At 45.5% G+C, this 17,646-nt stretch overlaps 3 protein-coding genes across 8 annotated transcripts in view; 2 read left to right on the plus strand and 1 right to left on the minus strand.

The window, feature by feature from the left end:
- Positions 1–17,646, plus strand: part of LOC119248645 (cytochrome P450 2G1-like) — a 343,966-nt gene that overhangs the window by 180,069 nt on the left and 146,251 nt on the right. For 3 of the 6 annotated variants that reach the window (XM_054697191.1, XM_054697192.1, XM_054697190.1), the window contains one exon: positions 12,910–13,000. In XM_054697191.1, the coding sequence (XP_054553166.1) occupies positions 12,968–13,000 (33 nt within the window). In that variant the 5' untranslated portion in view covers positions 12,910–12,967. Of the gene's footprint in view, positions 1–134; positions 409–12,909; positions 13,001–17,646 lie in introns of those variants that run through there. The other 3 variants (XM_054697193.1, XM_054697194.1, XM_054697195.1) reach the window with 3 other exon arrangements.
- LOC119249342 (40S ribosomal protein S8-like) lies at positions 2,562–3,251 on the plus strand. The gene has a single exon (XM_037516616.2). The coding sequence runs from the start codon at positions 2,570–2,572 to the stop codon at positions 3,194–3,196; it is 627 nt and encodes a 208-aa protein (XP_037372513.1). The 5' UTR covers positions 2,562–2,569; the 3' UTR covers positions 3,197–3,251.
- On the minus strand, positions 7,277–17,243 carry LOC119248642 (cytochrome P450 2G1). Its single transcript, XM_054697197.1, has 9 exons — positions 17,051–17,243; positions 15,903–16,065; positions 14,453–14,602; positions 12,859–13,019; positions 12,448–12,624; positions 11,031–11,172; positions 8,772–8,959; positions 8,513–8,654; positions 7,277–7,483 (listed from the first exon to the last, which is right to left on the minus strand). Exons 1-9 carry the CDS (start codon positions 17,228–17,230, stop codon positions 7,302–7,304), a joined length of 1,485 nt encoding a protein of 494 aa, XP_054553172.1. The 5' UTR covers positions 17,231–17,243; the 3' UTR covers positions 7,277–7,301.

The raw sequence follows: 17,646 nt of genomic DNA on the forward strand, positions 1-17,646 counted from the left end.
GAGTCCGTGGCTCCCGGAACCTGTGGGCCCGCGTGGGAGGAGCCGGGAATTGGAGGGCGTTCAGCTCTCGGGGGTCAGTGGACTGTTGCAGTTGCGGGGTGGTGCTGGGAATCCGCTGTAGGCGAGCGAGGAGCTAAGGGGAGAGGGGCCGGGTGACCCCGGTGCTCTTCCGGAGCAGGAAGCGACCGCCCGAGCCGGCGCTACGACTTGGGGTTGTTACGAAGCCAGCTGCAAAGTGTGACGTCGGCGCCGGGGTCCTCTCGTTGGCGAGCGGGTGGCGTCGTACGTGGGGCTTCTGCATGGCTTTCCTTCTTGTCAGAAGAATTTTCCACAACATGAAAACAAGGAGAAACTGACTGGGGCATTTCATGGCATAGAAAATGCATCTTTTCGAGCTGCCATATGTATGTATGTATGTATGTATGTATTTATGCATATGAGAACTGGGGTACAAGCCAGAGGTGTGGGGGGTGAGAAAACTCACCAGAGACAGAGTGGGGAGCAGAACAGGTGGATGTATGAAGTACACTGCTGAGGGGAGCAGCGGGCGAGTCAGGAGAGGTCTGCTGTGCCATGTGGGTGGCTCCCTGGCCGGGGATGGAGCTCGTGCTGCAGTGGCTGGCGATAGCTTGACAGCTCTGAGACTAACCCCTGCGCGGCCTGGGAGGCCCTGGAGCTGGCGCGTTTAAAGGTGAGCTCACTTTGTTTACATAATTAAGTCTGTCCTTTCTGCAATTCGGGGAAACTGCTAAGTCACGATGACTGTGTTCTCTGTTTGTTGGAGTGATTCTCCTCCCAAATTTAAAATTAGTCAATAAAATCAGAAAGGCAGCAGTTTTGTATTTAACTTAGTATATTTTTGCTATAAAATTCTTTTTTAAAAAAATATTTATGCATACAAGAACCGGGGTAGAGGCCAGAGTTGTGGGGGGGGCGGGGTGAGAGGATTCACCAGAGACAGAGTGGGGAGCAGAACAGGCAGACTGACTGAAATACACTGCTGAGGGGAGCAGCGGGGAGACAGGAGAGGTCTGCTGCGCCATGTTGGTTGCTCCCTGGAGGGCCGGGGGTCGAACTCGTGCTACAGTGGTTGCGGATGGATTCATAGGTTGTGTCTTAACTCCTTGCACCATCAGAGAGACCTGTTTTTGCTATAACATTCTAATGTTTCATTTTTGTTTTTTGGAACCATCTTTTATGCCTGATTGCCACATGAAAGACTTACATAATCTATCCTTCTTTCACTACCCTTTTCTCTCTTCCTCACTCTCCCCACCTCCATTATCTCCCTTTTTCTCCTCATTCTTCTGTGTTCTTTCTCCCCGCTACCCTTTCTTCCCTGTCTCAAAGGCTCTCCTTCCCCTCCCTCCTTCCCTTCCTTCCCTCTTTCTTCCTTCTCTCATCTCACTCATCCCTCTGCCAATCATCCCCTCCTCTTCCCTTTCCTCCTCCCCCTCCCTTCTCTTCTCTCCTTGCTCTTTCTTTCTCCTTGTGCTTCTTCCATTCCTCCCTCTGTCAAATGGTGTAGTAAGTGTAGAACTGAAAAACCAGAAGAAGAAAAACATAATGCAAATGTAGAAATACTAGAAGAAATAATGGCTGCATTCCCCCACAAAGTAGTAAAAGACACCAAACCACAGATCCAAAAGGCTTAAAGATCACCAAATAGGGTAATTACCTAGAAACCCACATGTGAGCAGGTTTATTCAAACTTCAGGAAGCCAGAGACTAAGAATAAAATTTGAAGGCAGACAGGAAAAACACAGTGTACCTAGCAGGAACAAGGGTAAGCAGACTTCTCAGTAAAAAATCATGCAAGGGGGCCTTCCTGGCAGCACAGCAGGTTGAGCGCAGCGCTGTGAAGCTGTCCGCAGCCTCTGCAGTGCAGGTTCAATTCCCGGCCGGCCAGCAAGATTCCCACATGGCACAGCAGACCTGTCCTGTCTCGCCTGCTGCTCCCCTCAGCAGTGTCTTTCAGTCAGTCTGCCTGTTCTGTTCCCCACTCTGTCTCTGGTGAGTCCCCTCACCCTCCCTCACCTCTGACTGTACCTCAGTTCTTGTATAAATAAATAAATATTTAAATTTAAAAAAAATTAAATTATAAAAAAAAATCATGCAAGCAAGAAGACAGTGAGTGACAGCTTTAAAGTACGGAATGAAAAAATTTTCAGCAAAGAAAACAACTAAAACGTTATTCAAAAGTAAAGGAGAGGGCCTCCCCGGTGGCGCAGCGGTTGAGCGCTGGGTTGCGAAGCTGCCCGCGGCCTCTGCGGCGCCGGTTCGATCCCCGGCTGCTTCCCGGCCACCGGCGGAGGATCCCACATGGCGCGCAGACCTCTCCTGCCGCCCGCTGCTCCCCTCAGCAGTGTACTTCGGTCCTTCTGCCTGCTCTGCTCCCCGCTCTGGCTCTGGTGAATTCTCTCACCCTCCCGCGCTTCTGACTGTACCCAGTGCATGTATAAACAAAAACAAACAAACAAAATAAATAAATAAAACATGCCTCTATAAAAAAAAAAATAAAAAATAAAAAAAAAAAAAAAAGTAAAGGAGAAATGGCCAGTGCCGAGCGATGGGCATCTCTCGGGACAACTGGCACAAACACCGCAAGACCGGGGGCAAGAGAAAGCCCTACCACAAGAAGCGAAAGTATGAGTTGGGACGCCCAGCTGCCAACACTAGGATTGGCGTTCGGCGCATACACACAGTTCGAGTTCGGGGAGGCAACAAGAAGTACCGAGCCTTGAGGCTGGATGTGGGGAACTTCTCTTGGGGCTCTGAGTGTTGTACTCACAAAACAAGGATTATTGATGTTGTCTACAATGCATCCAACAACGAGCTGGTCCGCACCAAGACCCTGGTAAAGAACTGCATCGTGCGTATTGACAGCACACCATACCGGCAGTGGTATGAGTCCCACTATGCACTGCTCCTGGGTCACAAGAAGGGAGCCAAGCTGGCTCCTGAAGAGGAAGAGATCCTGAACAAAAAGCGATCCAAGAAAATTCAGAAGAAATATGATGAAAGGAAAAAGAATGCCAAAATCAGCAGTCTTTTGGAGGAGCAGTTCCAGCAGGGCAAGCTTCTTGCATGCATCGCTTCAAGACCCGGCCAGTGTGGCCGAGCAGATGGCTATGTGCTGGAGGGCAAAGAGCTAGAGTTCTATCTGAGGAAAATCAAAGCCCGGAAAGGCAAATAAGTCCTCCTCCCTCCTCTCTTAGCTCCTGTAATAAAGGTCTTTGTTGTTCTTTGTTAAAAAAAAAAAAAAAGTAAAGGAGAAATGGGCACTTACTGGGTACAGAGTTCTCGAGAATTTAATGGAGACAGATTTTCACTTTGGGTGATAAAAGCCCTCTGGGCCAGTGAGATGCTTTACACGACATGGCCGTACTTAATGCTACTGATCTGAATGCTTCAGCATGGTTAAGATGACAAATTTCAAGTTGTGTATGTCTTACCAAAATGTTAAATGAAGGCCAAGTAATGATTATCAAAAAAAGAGGGGGTCTCGTGGAGGGGAGGTGTGAGTCGTTGCCAGCCTAGTTATCCTGTAAGAACTTGTTAAGGGAAGTTCTGTCAGAAAGATCACGGTTGAGGTCAAAACTAAGATTTGCACAAAGAGTGTTAGAAGTGAAATACATAGTTTCAAAATAAAATTTTGACTTTTCTTCTTTTGTTTTTCCTTGCTTAAAAATTAAAGCAGTAACAGTAACTCTGTTGGTTATTGATAACATGTAGAAATGAAATCTGTGACAAGAGTAGCATGTTCTGAAATCCCACTCTAGGTATGTATAGGTTTGTTTTGATTACTTGAGATTCATTCATGTTGTATTTATCAATATTTCTTTTCTGTGCTGAGTAGTATTCCATTGTATAAATAAGCCACACTTAGTTTATTCAGTCTCCTATCAATAGACATTTTTAGTTTTGAGTTGTTATGAGTAAAGTTGCTGTGAATATTTTTCTGTAAGTCTTTTTTGGTGAAAAGATGCCGACAGTTCTAGCTCAGTTCCTATTTCAGCATAGCTAGGTCCTAGCTTCTGTGGCTTCAGAACTCTGTTTACAGAGTTGTTAACATAAGGATCCTGTCTCTCCAATTCTTCTGCCTCCTCCGTGGTGGACTGAGTTTTAGTCGTGTGAAAATCAAAAATGCTAAATATAGTCCCCAAGTTTTGAGCACCAGGTTAATCACTTTGCATGCAGCCATGGTTAAGAGCGTGGTACTTTACTAATCTGTGACCTCACTTGTCTCAGCCTCAATTACTGCTGATGTCAAATGAAGATTATAATGCTTGCCTTGGGATTATGTGAGAAATAAATAAGTTAAACAGGCTAAGCACCTATGCATTCAACAAGTGAAATCACTATTATTATTTTTGAGTGTCAGATGGTGAAAGGTACATATGCAGGGAAAGCCTTGGGTCTGTCACCAGCTGTGCCACTGATTCACTCAGTGCCAAAGAAAAAAGTTCCTTCACCTCCAGGGCCTTAGGTTTCCCATCATGTAAGTGGAAAGTTAGGACTAAATCGGTGGTTCTCAGCCACTGTTGAGGGATTATAAACCCTGTAAAAATCTGATGAAAGTTTTAGATCTGCCTCAATAGACAACTCCATATATACATACAATTTTGCTTACAACTTTAAAACATTTTAAGACCAGCCCATCCAGCCCACTTATGACTTCTTGTTATAGAGACAGTGCTCTCTTTTCCTTTGTACATAGTCTTTCTCCTTCTGACTTTTTTTTTAAGATTGATTTATTTATGCATACAGGAGCTGGGGTACAGGCAGAGGTGTGGGGGATGAGAGGATTCACCAGAGACAGTGGGGAGAAGAACAGGTAGACGGACCGAAAGCACTGCTGAAGGGAGCAGCGGGCGAGTCAGGAGAGGTCTGCCGTGCCATATGGGTCAGCTTCCTGGCTGGGGATTGAACTCGTGCTGCAGAGCTGTGGATACTTTTGTAGGTTGTGTCTTAACCCGTTGTGCCACCAGGAAGGCCCCTCCTTCTGACTTATTTCACTTAGCACCAGCCCTTCCAGTTCCATCCATGTTGTCTCAAATGGCAAGAATTTATCTTTTTTATGTAATATTTCACTGCGCATATGTACCACCTCTTCTTATTCCGCTTATCTGTCCTTGGGCACATAGGTTTTTTTCCATAGTTGGGTAAGTAAATAATACTTGACTAAGTGAACATAGGCATGGATAAATCCCTTCGAATTAGTGTTTTTGCATCATTCGAACACACCCTAGGAATGGAATTGCTGGATCATATGGTAGCTCTATTTTAATATTTTGAGGAACCTCCATACTGGTTTCCAACAGTGTACTGGGGTCCCTTTTTCCATACCCTTGCCAACACTTGTTTCTCACTTACTGATCTTCCTGTTGTTCCTGGTGTTTCTCACTTACTGATCTCACACTGATGTTCCTGGTCCTAGCCTAGATATAGGGATATTGGGAATTGTAGTCCTCTTGTGTGTCCCGGAGGAAGACACAGGCTTGGTGAACACTCAGCCAGTCTCTCCCATGCCCTCCCATCCCTTTTTTCATAATTTCTTTTTTACTCTTCTTACAGAATAGTAAATAACAATTTCAAATTATTTTGAATTCACTTTGGAGGCCAAGCTGTGCTTTCCTGAGTGGGATGCTTCTCCCATGCTGCGTGGATATTCTGTTCAGTGGATTTTGCAACTACATTCAGGGGGTTCACAGACCCCTCTAATCCTAGCCCTGGTCTGGGTTCAGATTTCTTGGGCAAGAGGGATTTTCATGACCTTCTCTATGAAGAGTCAGCCCATCTGGGGAGATAGAGGAACACCCAGCTGGGACCTTCCAGAGGAGCGCAACAGACCCCCAGCTTGATGGGACTTGAAGTTGGGATTTGAAGCTTATCGTGGGATTTGAAGCTCCTCCCTGTTTTATTTCCTAGAGCTGCCTTAACAAAACCCCAAAGACTGGATGGCTGAAAACTAAGGAAATTTATTGCCTCGGTTCTGGAGGCAAGAAGTATAGCATCAAGGGGTTAGCAAGGCCACCTTCTCTGAAGGCTCTGGGGAAGAAGGTGATTGCCTCACTCATCCAAGCTTCTGTTCTTGTTTGAGAACTGGCCGTCCTGGGCGTTCCTCGGCTCTGGCCACATCACAATCTCCTGTTTTCCCTGTGTGTCTATGCAAGGCTTTGCTCTCTGTTTCCCCTTCTTAGAAGAACATTAGTTATTAGATTAGGGCCAACCCTAGCCCATTAGGACCTCATCTTAAGTAATAACATCTGTAAGGACCCTATTTCCAACTAAGGTCATATCTTGAGGTTCTGGGTGGGCAAGTATTTGGGGACCCCTTGTGAAATCTAAAGCTGAATCCCTTATACCATTCCCATATTTCTCTAACATTCTATGTCATTTGCTTATTTATTATGTTTATTTTTCAATTGTTTCCTTCCCCTTTGAGAATATGCGCTCCACAAAAGCAGGAGTCTTGTGCATTATGCTCGCTGGTAGAACTCAAGTACTTGAAGAGTGTGTTGGCACACGTGTTGGGTGTTTAATAAATATTGCTTGAATAAAATGAAATAGGAGGGAAAGGTTTTATCAGCTGAGCGCAATGGTAGAGTTTAGAAATGGAATAACAGCACCGTGGGCAATTTGACTATTTTTCAGAAATGGATTGGGGAGTATTTGGAATTGGAAGTTGTGCTAAGAACAACCAGGAAACCTGGTTTTGAAAGAAGGTGGGGACGGAGAGGTAGCAAGATGGTTGAGGCAGGCATATGGCAAGGATAGCCCGACCCAGAGGAATATCTGGTGTTGAGATTCAAATTATTTTGAATTCGTTTTGAATGATAATGACAAGAGAGTCCAAGACACCATTTTGAATTGTCTGCAGTGTCCTATTGATGTCACACACAGCACAACAAGTCTTGATTTCCTTGTTGCCACTTGGGGGTGGAGGACATGAACGTCACAGGGAAGGCATGTGACCCACATTTGGGCCATTGTCAGGACAAAGACAAAGGAACGACAAAAAGGTGGAATCTACAACAAGAACCAGCCAGAGGTGATCAAGACAAAGTAAAATCCAAAGGCCATCACCCAAATCTTAGAGAGGGTATTGCTTTTCTGCTGGGGGTAGAAGATACCCAGCTGTGGATTTCCAGGAGATTCCCACTGACCTGTGGGCCCGTGGCAGGAGGACAGCGCCTCCTGTAGGGCTGCTGTGAGAATTTAGGGGGTGGGGCTGGGTGCCCACAGGTGGGCTTGGGCGCTTTTCTCCCCTGGTTCCTCCCACGCCCAGTAGGGGGCGCTCAGCGGGCCATGAGGCAGAGCTCATAGGTGGGGGGGATGTTGCCAAAGCCTGAGACCCTGGGCGTGATGTCAATGTCAGCAGGCGGCACCAGCGAGCGCAGGGAGAAGTTCTGAAGGATGGAGGTGAAGTAGAGGAAGAGTTCCATGCGGGCCATGGCCTCTCCCAGGCAGACGCGCTTTCCTGTGGGCACAAGGGACAGCAGGAGGCCAGGTCACACGTGCACTGGGATATGGGAGCGTGGGGGAGCATTTGGTCCCCACGTCGCCTCAGACCCTGGACTGCCTCCCCAGCATCTCTGAGGTCATGATAATACCCACGTTATAGGGTTATCATAGAGACTCAGATGGTTCCCACATGTCGCGCCCAGCTAGGTTCTGCCATTTGTAGGGGTTCAGCAGGCAGCCTGCTGCATCCCTTTGACCTGGATTCCCTTGGAATCTAAGGTGGAATGATTTTAAAGGAAGCTCAAATATGGAGATTCAGTTCATTTTCAATGTCTCAAATGTTTCTCAAACACCTGCCAGACACTGGGGAAGAAGCTTACCCTCGGATTGTGCTTCTTATTGGCCAGTTACCCACCAAGTGGTTGGAGAGATTAATTTCCATTTCCCAGCCTAGGGGTGAAGTAACTGTTCTAAGACCCTTATAAGTGTGGGGTGGGGACCTGTATCCTCACTGTTGTCCTGGTTCCCGATTTACCGTGGATTAAAATAGTGGTTCTAGGAGATTATGTGTGGGCCAGCAAGTTACTGGTCATAGGCCAAGTCTGCCTTTTCTTGCACTGCCTGCAAACAAAGAATGCTTTCTTTATTTCTAAGTGGTTGAAAAATATCAAAAGGAAAACATTATTTTGTGACACTTGAAATTCTAATTTGAGTGTGCTTGAGTAAGGTCATTGGCACTGCAGTTAAGCTCATTATTGAGGTGCTGGCAATGGTGCAGCAAGTTCATGCAGAGGCCACATAACCAGCAAACCCTAAAAATTCTCTACTTGGTTTTTAGAAAAACCTTGCTCACCCCTCTTAGAGCTATCGTGATTGTGATGATGAGAGTCGCTGGTTCAAGTATTCCATGATTCTGGCTTTCTCGGGTTTAATGACTCTATGAAATTACACTCAGTTTCCTACTCAGCTCAACTTTAGATGAAGGCCAGGGATTAGGGGCCAAACAATCGCATTCTTGGGGAGTAATCAGACCACAGAAACCTACCAGAGGAAAAAGGCACAAAGGCTTCATTCTTCTTGAAGCGGCCCTGCTCATCCAGGAAGTGTTGTGGATAGAAGGCATCTGGGTAGCGGAAGTATTTGGGGTCTTTAAGGACTGAGCCAAGTAGAGGAAACACGTCAGTGCCCTGGGATGAAAATAGGGGCAGTTAAAGGAGAATTGGTGCTGGAGTGTGGGGTAGGAATCAGGAGGAGAGATGGGTGCAGTGGAGGGGAAAGGAGGGGCAAGGAAGGTGCAACCCCACCTTGGGCAGAAGGTAGCCTCGGAATTCAGTATCCCGGATGACATTATGGGGGACGCCCATGGGCACAATATCTGTCAGTCTCTGGATCTCGTGGATCACAGCATCCGTGTAAGGCATCTTGACCCGGTCGTCCACACTTGGGATCCGGTGCGGTCCAATCACCTGGTTAATCTCTTCATGGATCTTGGCTAGAAGGGGCCAGGGAACATTGACAAAGATACAGGACATGTCCCCGGGGTCGGGAGGTGAGCCATGCCTTGGACCTCAGCACCTGTGGATTCTGAGGGAGCAGGTCAGGGGTGTGGGTTCTCTCTATTGAGTGCTGACACATTGGTGGGGAGAAATAAATACTCCCCAGAGCACTGGGAGACACATAGCCTGAGACCTCCAGTATCTGTGGATATTGATCTTTATCTTTTATTTTTTAAATTTACTTTCCCCAACACTATGATTTTTTAAAGAAGTCCTAGAAAACGAAATGTCTATGGTTATGATTATTCCACGAGGGTGGTCATTGAGCTCCTGTTGCAATACAGAGGTTCTTTTACCGCAACTCCCTACGCTTAGACACTCTATCTTAGCCAAAAAGCCAAGAAGCAACACCCTACACTAGCTTAGAGATGGGTCTGGGCTTTTGGCACTTTGCCTAGATCTCAATCAAGTTAGCCAAACCGAATTATACTAATAAAGAACTACCCCTGCCCACCTCACACCCCCAGTTTGGTCTTTATCTTGAAGGCACCGAGGAGCCATGGAAGGCTGGTGACGGGGCAGCGCCCTGGCCCCAGAAGGACTTTCCTGCAGGTTGTTGACACGATGGGAAAGAGGCATCACAGATAACAGAACAGGACTGAGACAAATGATGCTTACAGGACAGTGATTAAGGACCCTAATGGTGCAGTGACCCTTCGCCGCATTTCCTGGATGAATGACCTCACTCAGTACCTCATCCACAGAGTCATTTGTCTTTATCTTCTGTGCCTGTTTCTTAATCTTCAAAATGAATATGACAGTCTGTCAAACCCTTTAGAGTTACATTTACATAAAATCCAGTATGCAAGTAAGCAGGACAGCGTTTAACTCAGAAAGCATCCAATAATGTTTGATTATTTATATTAGTAAAAGACAAGCCCCATCATGGAGGAGAGACTACAAGAGTTTGAATGGAAGCATATTAGTGTCACCCATTATCTGTGGCAGGAAAATCCCCTGGCTTGTGTGGATCTGCATTAGCATAGAGGGAGGAGGCAATATCGGGGATTTTGCTTAAATAAGTAATGGCCCCCTCATTACCAGAGTTACACAACCAGGCCAGCTTATGATGTATTGAAGATGGATCTCTTTGAGGTGCAGCACAGTTGGCTAACTAAGGGTCATCCGAGATATTCACCTGTTTATGCCTGGAACCTGTGATTGTTAGCTTACATGAAGCAAGGGGATTTGCAGCTATCATTACATGACGGCGCTGAGATGGGGAGATTATCCTGGATGATGCAGGATGGCCCTACGTATAACCACAGGTGTTTGTATATGGTGGCAACAGAAGGGTAGCCTCAGAGGAGAGGTGACGATGGAAGCAGAGAGAAATGGGAAGAGGCTGTGCTGCTGTTGTTGAAGACAGAAGAAAGAGATCATGAGCCCAGAGACGGAAGGAATGCAGCTCAGAAGCTGGGACAGGCAGGGCATCTGATTCTACCTTGAGTGAGCTCAGTGAAAGTCTGTTTGAACATTTGGACTCCAGAACTGTAAGAGAGTAGATGTACAAGTTTTCGAGTGGTAAACAGCAGCCTAAGGCACTATAGCAGCCCACAGGCATTAAGCAAAATATTGAAATCAATGACCTTCTAGAGTAGGGATTCAGAAATGCCATCACCTGAGGCTCTAAAGTGTGAAGAATGGGTCCTCCCTGGAGGCACAAGGGGTTTAGACACAACCTATGAAGCTATCCATAGCCACTGCAGCACGAGTTCGATACCTGGACAGGGAGCTACCCACATGGCTCAGCACACCTCTCCTGTCCATCCCGCTGCTCCCCTCAGCAGTGTATTTCAGTCAGTCTGCCTGTTCTGTTCCCCACTCTGTCTCTGGTGAATCCTCTCACCCCCTGCATCTCTGGCCTGTACCCCAGCTCTTGTATGCATAAATAAATAAATCTTTAAAGAAAATAAAGTGTGAAGAATGTAGGGCATGGGCTTCCAGGGTTGCAGGAGGATGTTTTCTTTCCTTTTGGGAAAACCACTGTCACCTCTGGATACTCACCTTCCACCTCTGGATACTTCATCAGCAGCAGCATCCCGTAGCGTAGTGTGGAGCTCACAGTCTCTGTGCCAGCAAAGAAGAGGTTGAGAGTGGTGAGCACTAGATTCCTGAGGTTGAATTCTGTCTGGGGATTATTTTTGTCCTGAAAATGAGAGGGACAGGAAATAGAATCATCCTCTTCTGTCTTTATCTTCTTATTTCCTCCCGGTCAGGCCTTTGTGGACCACCATTAGGTAGGTAGGCTAATGTGTGCCTGGAGGGGGAAATAGTCAGTACAAAGGTCCTGAGGCAGGATTACACCTGGTGTCTTGGAGGAGCCAGTGCTGTTGAAGTGGAGTGAAGAGTGGGGTGCATGAGGAGGAGAAGAAAGTAGAGATTGCCTTGTCAGAATTGAAAGTTCTCGGTTAACAGGGTATATAGTTTTAAACTTCTAAGTGCAGAGGTTCTATAATATAAAACATCAATTTATTAAATTTTAAGAATCTATGATACAATATAAGCATCTAAATTTTTATGTCTCTAAAATTTTAAACTTTAAAAATTTAAACTTCAAAGTTTAAATTCAGTTTTAAAGACTTTCAATGTCTGAGCTCAAATTCTGCCATTCTAAGGGTTTACTTCTCTACAGTGTTTAACCTCTGGCACAGGTGGATAGAAAGGTGTATGATTTTACATTTCCATGTTCCCAATTTTTGAGTCAAATTTTATTTTAAAGTTTACGCCCTTACAATTTCTGTATCTCATCTATAAATAAAAGTAAATCATGGAAAGCAATGCTTTTTTCTCCAGGGTGTTGACAGCTGAGTTTAAAGGTATAGGCACAAATTATGGAAGCCACTTAAGTGTCCAATGACAGATGAGTGTGTAAAGAAGATAAGGTACATATGCACAGCGGGACACTAGTTATTTTTTAAAAAGATGAAATCTTGCCATTTGCAGCAACATGGAAATCTTTCTTTTTCTGACTTACCTCACTTAATGTGAATCCTTGCTGCTCCATCCTTGTTTTTGCAAATAGCAATTATTTCAGGGCGCTAAGTGAAGTAAGTCAGAAGGAGAAAGACAAATGCCACCTGATTTGACTCCTATGTGGACTATGAAGCAATAAAGCAAATGAACAGGCAAAAATAAACCAAAACAAACCCTAGAAATCTGAAGGCAGAATTGAGGCTACCAGTTGGGGGAGGGTGGGGTGTGGTGAGCCAAGGAGGTGGAGAACTGTGTGTGCTGTGTGATGGGTGTAGTGTGGTAACTTACATCTGAAGAGTGTGAACCTAACCCGTAAGTCATATACACTATCATAAACCAGTGTTACCCCAATAAAAAAAATATGGTACCATTTTAAAAAATAAGTGTGGTTGCAGGTGCCAGGACTTGAGCTGATGAGAGGTGGTGCATGGAGAAGAGGAAGAGGTACCTGGTGCATCTTCACCAGGAAACAATCAATGAAGTCCCGAGGGTTCTGGGGGTCAAGGGATGCTTCATTGACCTTGACCCTGGAAGCGATGAAGTCCTTGAGTTCCTCTATCAGATAGTAGATGCGGTTGTGTCTTCCTGGCAAATACTGCATGATGCCAGAGTACATGTCGTAGAGCTGCGGGTGGGCAAAGTGGCATCAGTGATGGGTGTCGTGGGCCAGGATGGGTGAGTCTGTCAAGCAGCCAGGCTTAACACCAGTGCCGGGTCTAAGATGGGGTGAGTCCCTTAGCTTCTCAGGTGCCTGCGCGCGAGGGTTGGGGGACAAGTAAGCTAAGGCTAGGCACTAGGCATTAACTGAGGTGGGCGGTGGAGGGGATGGCGGGGGTAGGGGGGCGGGTCTTGTGGGCACCTGTGCCCAGGATGTGCTCATCTCAATGAAACTCTCATTGATCATCCGCAGCAGCTTCAGGAACTGCTGGTCCTCATAGTCGAAGCGACTTCCAAAGACCACGGAACTGATGACGTTGGAGACAGTGCGGCTCAGGAAGAAGGTGGGTTCGATGGGGGCACCTGGGTGGTGGAAATTGTCTAGGTTGGAAGCCAGGACTGGGAGCATGGCATGGACAGACATTCAGTCCTGACCCTGCCACTTAATAGTGCTTGTGAGTTATGTTATTTTTGCAATCTGTGTCTAGCTTTCCCAGTCTGCAAAAGGATTTAACAATGACTTCACTGGTTCATGAGGGCACAATCCAACTATGTAAAATACTTAGCCAGTCGTTGCTCAAGAGGTGCTAGTGGAGCTTAATCATCTCTTTCTTCCTTAGTATATAACTGTTTAGAGGAGAACTGCAGATTTGGGAAGGAAGTGTGGATAAGGGTCACCTGTTTTGTTTTGTTTTTTAAAGATTTATTTATTTATTTATATAAGCACTGGGGAACAGTCAGAAGCGTGGGAGGGTGAGAGAATTCACCAGAGCCAGAGTGGAGAGCAGAACAGGCAGACTGACGAAGTACACTGCTGAGGGGAGCAGTGGGCGGCAGGAGAGGTCTGCGCACCATGTGGGACTCTCTCCCGGCGGCCAGGGATTGAACTGGCGCTGCAGAGGCTGCGGGCAGCTTCGCAAACCAGCACTCAACCACTGTACCACCGGGGAGGCCTGAGACACCTGTTTTTTAAGGGGGTGCGGAGTCTGTATGTCTCTACCAATGATGTCATTTGAGCTATTAAAAAAAAAACAGGATGCTGGCCAGGATCCAGTGGTTTGGAGAAAATTTCTCCCAGGTTTATGCCCATATTTGCCAACATACAATATCACAAATAATAGCTGAGGGCACATGAACATTCAAAGTCTTCATGTGGATGGTTTTGCATCTACGGAGCCCAGGTGAGGCATCTCTGATATAGAGAAATTTAGCTCCATTTCTATCTTTTATTTTATTCACATCTGTATTTCTCAATCTCTGTCTTTTTCCCTCTAGACTCCAGTGATTTTACACTTTATTTTAAGGCAATTACCATATACCTTTAAAAATAAAATAAAATAGGCATCAAAGGTTGATTAACAAGATAAGAAAGCTCTAGAGATCTGTTTCTCAACAACGTGTATATAGATAACCCTGCTTAATGGTATCACTGGAAATGGTTAAGATAGTCAAATGTGATGTGTGGTTTTTACCACAATTCTCTGTGTGTGTAATAAAATTACACCCTGTCCCAGAAACAAATACAGACTCACATAGTGCCTGAGTCTGCATATGATGCCAGGAAGAAACTAACTCCCTGAGATTCACTGATTAAAGACTCTGGACAAGTGGTACTCAAGGGTCTTTCATGTTAACTTGTAACATGAAAGCTAGTTTGGAAACCTTTAGTAGTTTTCATCCTCTCCCATTCCTTTTCTCCCAGAAAGGCCCACCTTCTCATGACTCAGCTCTCTACAGCCACCCAGTCATTTGAAGCCCCCCTCCCCCACCCTTGGTGTTCTGTAATGCCTCCATACCCTTGGTGTTCCGTAAAGCCTCTAGCAGGAAGCCAGCCTCCTCCTGGATCCGCTCCTCAATGCTCCGCTTTCCCATGCCAAAGTCCCGGAGAATAGTCAGGGAGAAGCGTCGGAGAATCCGCCACCGGTCCCCATTAGCCATAACTACACCTGTAGGAACTCAGTGTCAGGCTCCTGCCTCCCCTCTCCTTCCTGGGCCCAACTCTCTGTTAGACAACTGGATAAATAACCCAATGGAAGCAATGAAGTGTGGAGGGCGGCTGTAGCCATAGAGAATTTCCTGAAGTGAGGAAAATTTACTATGGGCTGTTTGGATTCTCTAGACATACTCATACATGTCCACAAAAGCTCATCCTTGTAAATCCACATATCTCCACCAAAGAAGATACTATGTTGTGAGAAACATTTAGAAATTTCCAGAAATTACCACCCAGTTGGTAGATTAATAGATGGAAGGAGATTTATGACTGCAACAACTGATGGATGGATGGATGGATGGATGGATGGATGGATGGATGGATGAAAAATTTAATGAATGGGTGAAGTGTTACTAGATGGGTGGTTTGAGATAATGGATAAATGCTTGGAAGGATGGACGGATGATAGAAAGATGGATAGATGGACGAATGAATAGATGGATGAATGATGGAAGGTTAATGAATAGATGGACATGATGGGTAAATGGAAAGTTAATTAATAGATGTATAGATAAATTGAATAGAAAGATATTTGTCTAGAAAAGCTAATTAATGATGGATATTTTGGGTGGATAATGGGAAAATGTCTAGATGGAAGGAAAAGTATGGAGATGAATGAATGAATGGAACTAGGGAAAGAATGGTGTGAAGCTTTTTGGGATTGAAAGATATGGGTGGTTATTGTTGATGTTTAGGAACACTATAGAAAGATTCCTACCTAACTGGAAGAGGCAGAGACTGATGGATTGGGTGCATGTATGTGTAGGAAAATAAGATGATTGGCTAACGAGGGCTCCTGTGGGTATACAAAGAATGTCACTAACCCTTTAATGTTAGACAGAGTGAAAACAGGGTGATGGAGGGAAAAGCACAATGGACTGTGGTGGAGGACTATGGGTGCTTCAGCGGAGGGAGGGCTATGGTGACCACATCCTGGGGGGATTTCTATCAAAACACTGGCAAGGATGTAAAGTAATGGTACTTCAATAACAACAACAACAATAATAAATGAGAACAGAAGTAACGTTGCAAATGCACTGGGGTGCAATTGGGCTCAAAATAGAATGGTTCTACCACCTACTGTGTGGTATTACCTAATCTTTCTCACGCTCAGTTTTGTCATTTGTAAAATCAGCAAGATATTCGTAGCTCTGTAAATGAGTCAATGCAATAATTCATGTCAAGTACTTATCAAAGAACCCGGGACATAGGAAGCCCATCGTTATTATTTTGCATGTCATATTAGTACCTACCGTAACCTAGGAAGTTTCTATCTATTGAAGCCAGTTCTCCACGGCCACTGAAGTCATCTGCTCGGTCTACCAGGGCCTCCTTCACTGCTTCATGTCCACACAATATAACGACTGGCCGGGGTCCCATATACACTGTGAAGACTGGGCCATATTTCTCCTGGAGCTGGACATGAAGGAAACATACAGGAGGGCTTGATTGGGCCAGTCAAGAACTTTAGGGAGGGTCTCAGGTCAAAATGAGCAGACTGGCTGTTGTGGCATCACGTGGGGGGAGGGTATTAGAAAATGGTATTACAGTATTGCAGGATTCACTAACTTGGGTTCATGTGAGATGATACAATATAAGAGGATAAGATTATATAAAAAGCCATTAAAAAAGACTTCCCGAGAACCTTTATAATGACAGGGTGTTTTGCGTAGGAGAGCACTGGGCCTGCCTACTAGCCAGTAGCTCTTTCCTAAAGAGCAGGGGACAGAATACAAGGAGGAGAAAGTCTGCCTTGAACCATATCTGAAAGGAGACAGAAGAGTGGGCCAAGAAATAATCGTGTAGTCAAAATCTGTGGCTCAGCTGTCCTTGAAATATTTTTACAAAGTTGGCTAAACCTGAAATGCACAAGATGGGACTTAACTTGAGCTGCAAATGTATTACTTTAAATAAATATCTACTGTAATTGTTGGGGGAAAATGAGTATCAGGGGGTGAGAATTTCAAGGCAATACAAATATGGGGATATCAATTAACAGTGGTTCTTGGGCTTAGAAGAACTCTTGTCTCCTGGGACCCTGGGTGAAACCCCTGCCTCCAACACCCCCAGAGTTTCAGTTTCTTCGTCAGTGAAATGATGGGCCCACGTGAGATGAATGCCAAGATTCATCTCTCTATGAAAGGCTAAATTTCTAGTTCCTGAGTTTTCATGCTAACGAGTGTCAAAATTCTAAGACAGCCAGTATGCAAGAAAAATTTGTATGTTTAAGAATACAAGGTATTATGATTCTAAAGTCTGGAGAGGGTGAGTCTTCAGTTCCCTTGTGCTAAGCTCCATAAAGTCTGTGCCTTAAGAGTCTGTGTTTCAGAAGCTAGAAGGCTCGATGTGTGTTTGTGGAATTAGTTGCTTCCCACTCTCAGGGAGCCTGGGTCAGACTCACCTTCATGAAGGACTGGAAGGTGGCTTCGGTACTGACTTGCAGCAGGTTCCCCAGGAATGGTATCGGGGTGGGACCAGGGGGCAGCTTTCCCCCTTTCTGGGTCCGTTTCCAGGCGATGAGGATGAACAGGCAAGACAAGCAGAGAGCCAGAAAGATGGTGAAGGCCCCTCCTAGCTCCATGATTTCAGGTAGAGAGCTTGTGTGCCAGATCTTGCCTAAATAGGTTCTGAGAAATCAGCTGTGCCGAAATTGAAACACCCTAGGATTCAAGTTTTCCGAGTATGGGGTTGCTTTATGTGAGGGTGGTGGTTATATAACTTGTAATCTCCCACCTGGAGAAAAGTGGATCAAATTCACTCAGGGAAATCCAGTGGAGTCATTCCCCTTTATTCATATTTCCAGCCCCACAGTTCTTCTTTCTCAGCTTGAACCCTAGTTCAACATGTCTTGGTAAGGTGCTAGCGGGAGCCAGTTGAATGTCATTTTTAGGGTGTTGCATTTAGGAAGCAGATGATCTGGGCTCAAATTCCAGCTGTATCTTTTCGTTACTGGACAAGTCACCTAACCCTCTTGGTCTCAGTTGGCCCATCTGCCAA

The sequence above is a fragment of the Talpa occidentalis genome, unplaced genomic scaffold (assembly GCF_014898055.3).
Source record: "Talpa occidentalis isolate TD23 unplaced genomic scaffold, MPIMG_talOcc4v2.1 talOcc4.17, whole genome shotgun sequence".
Lineage (NCBI taxonomy): Eukaryota > Metazoa > Chordata > Mammalia > Eulipotyphla > Talpidae > Talpa > Talpa occidentalis.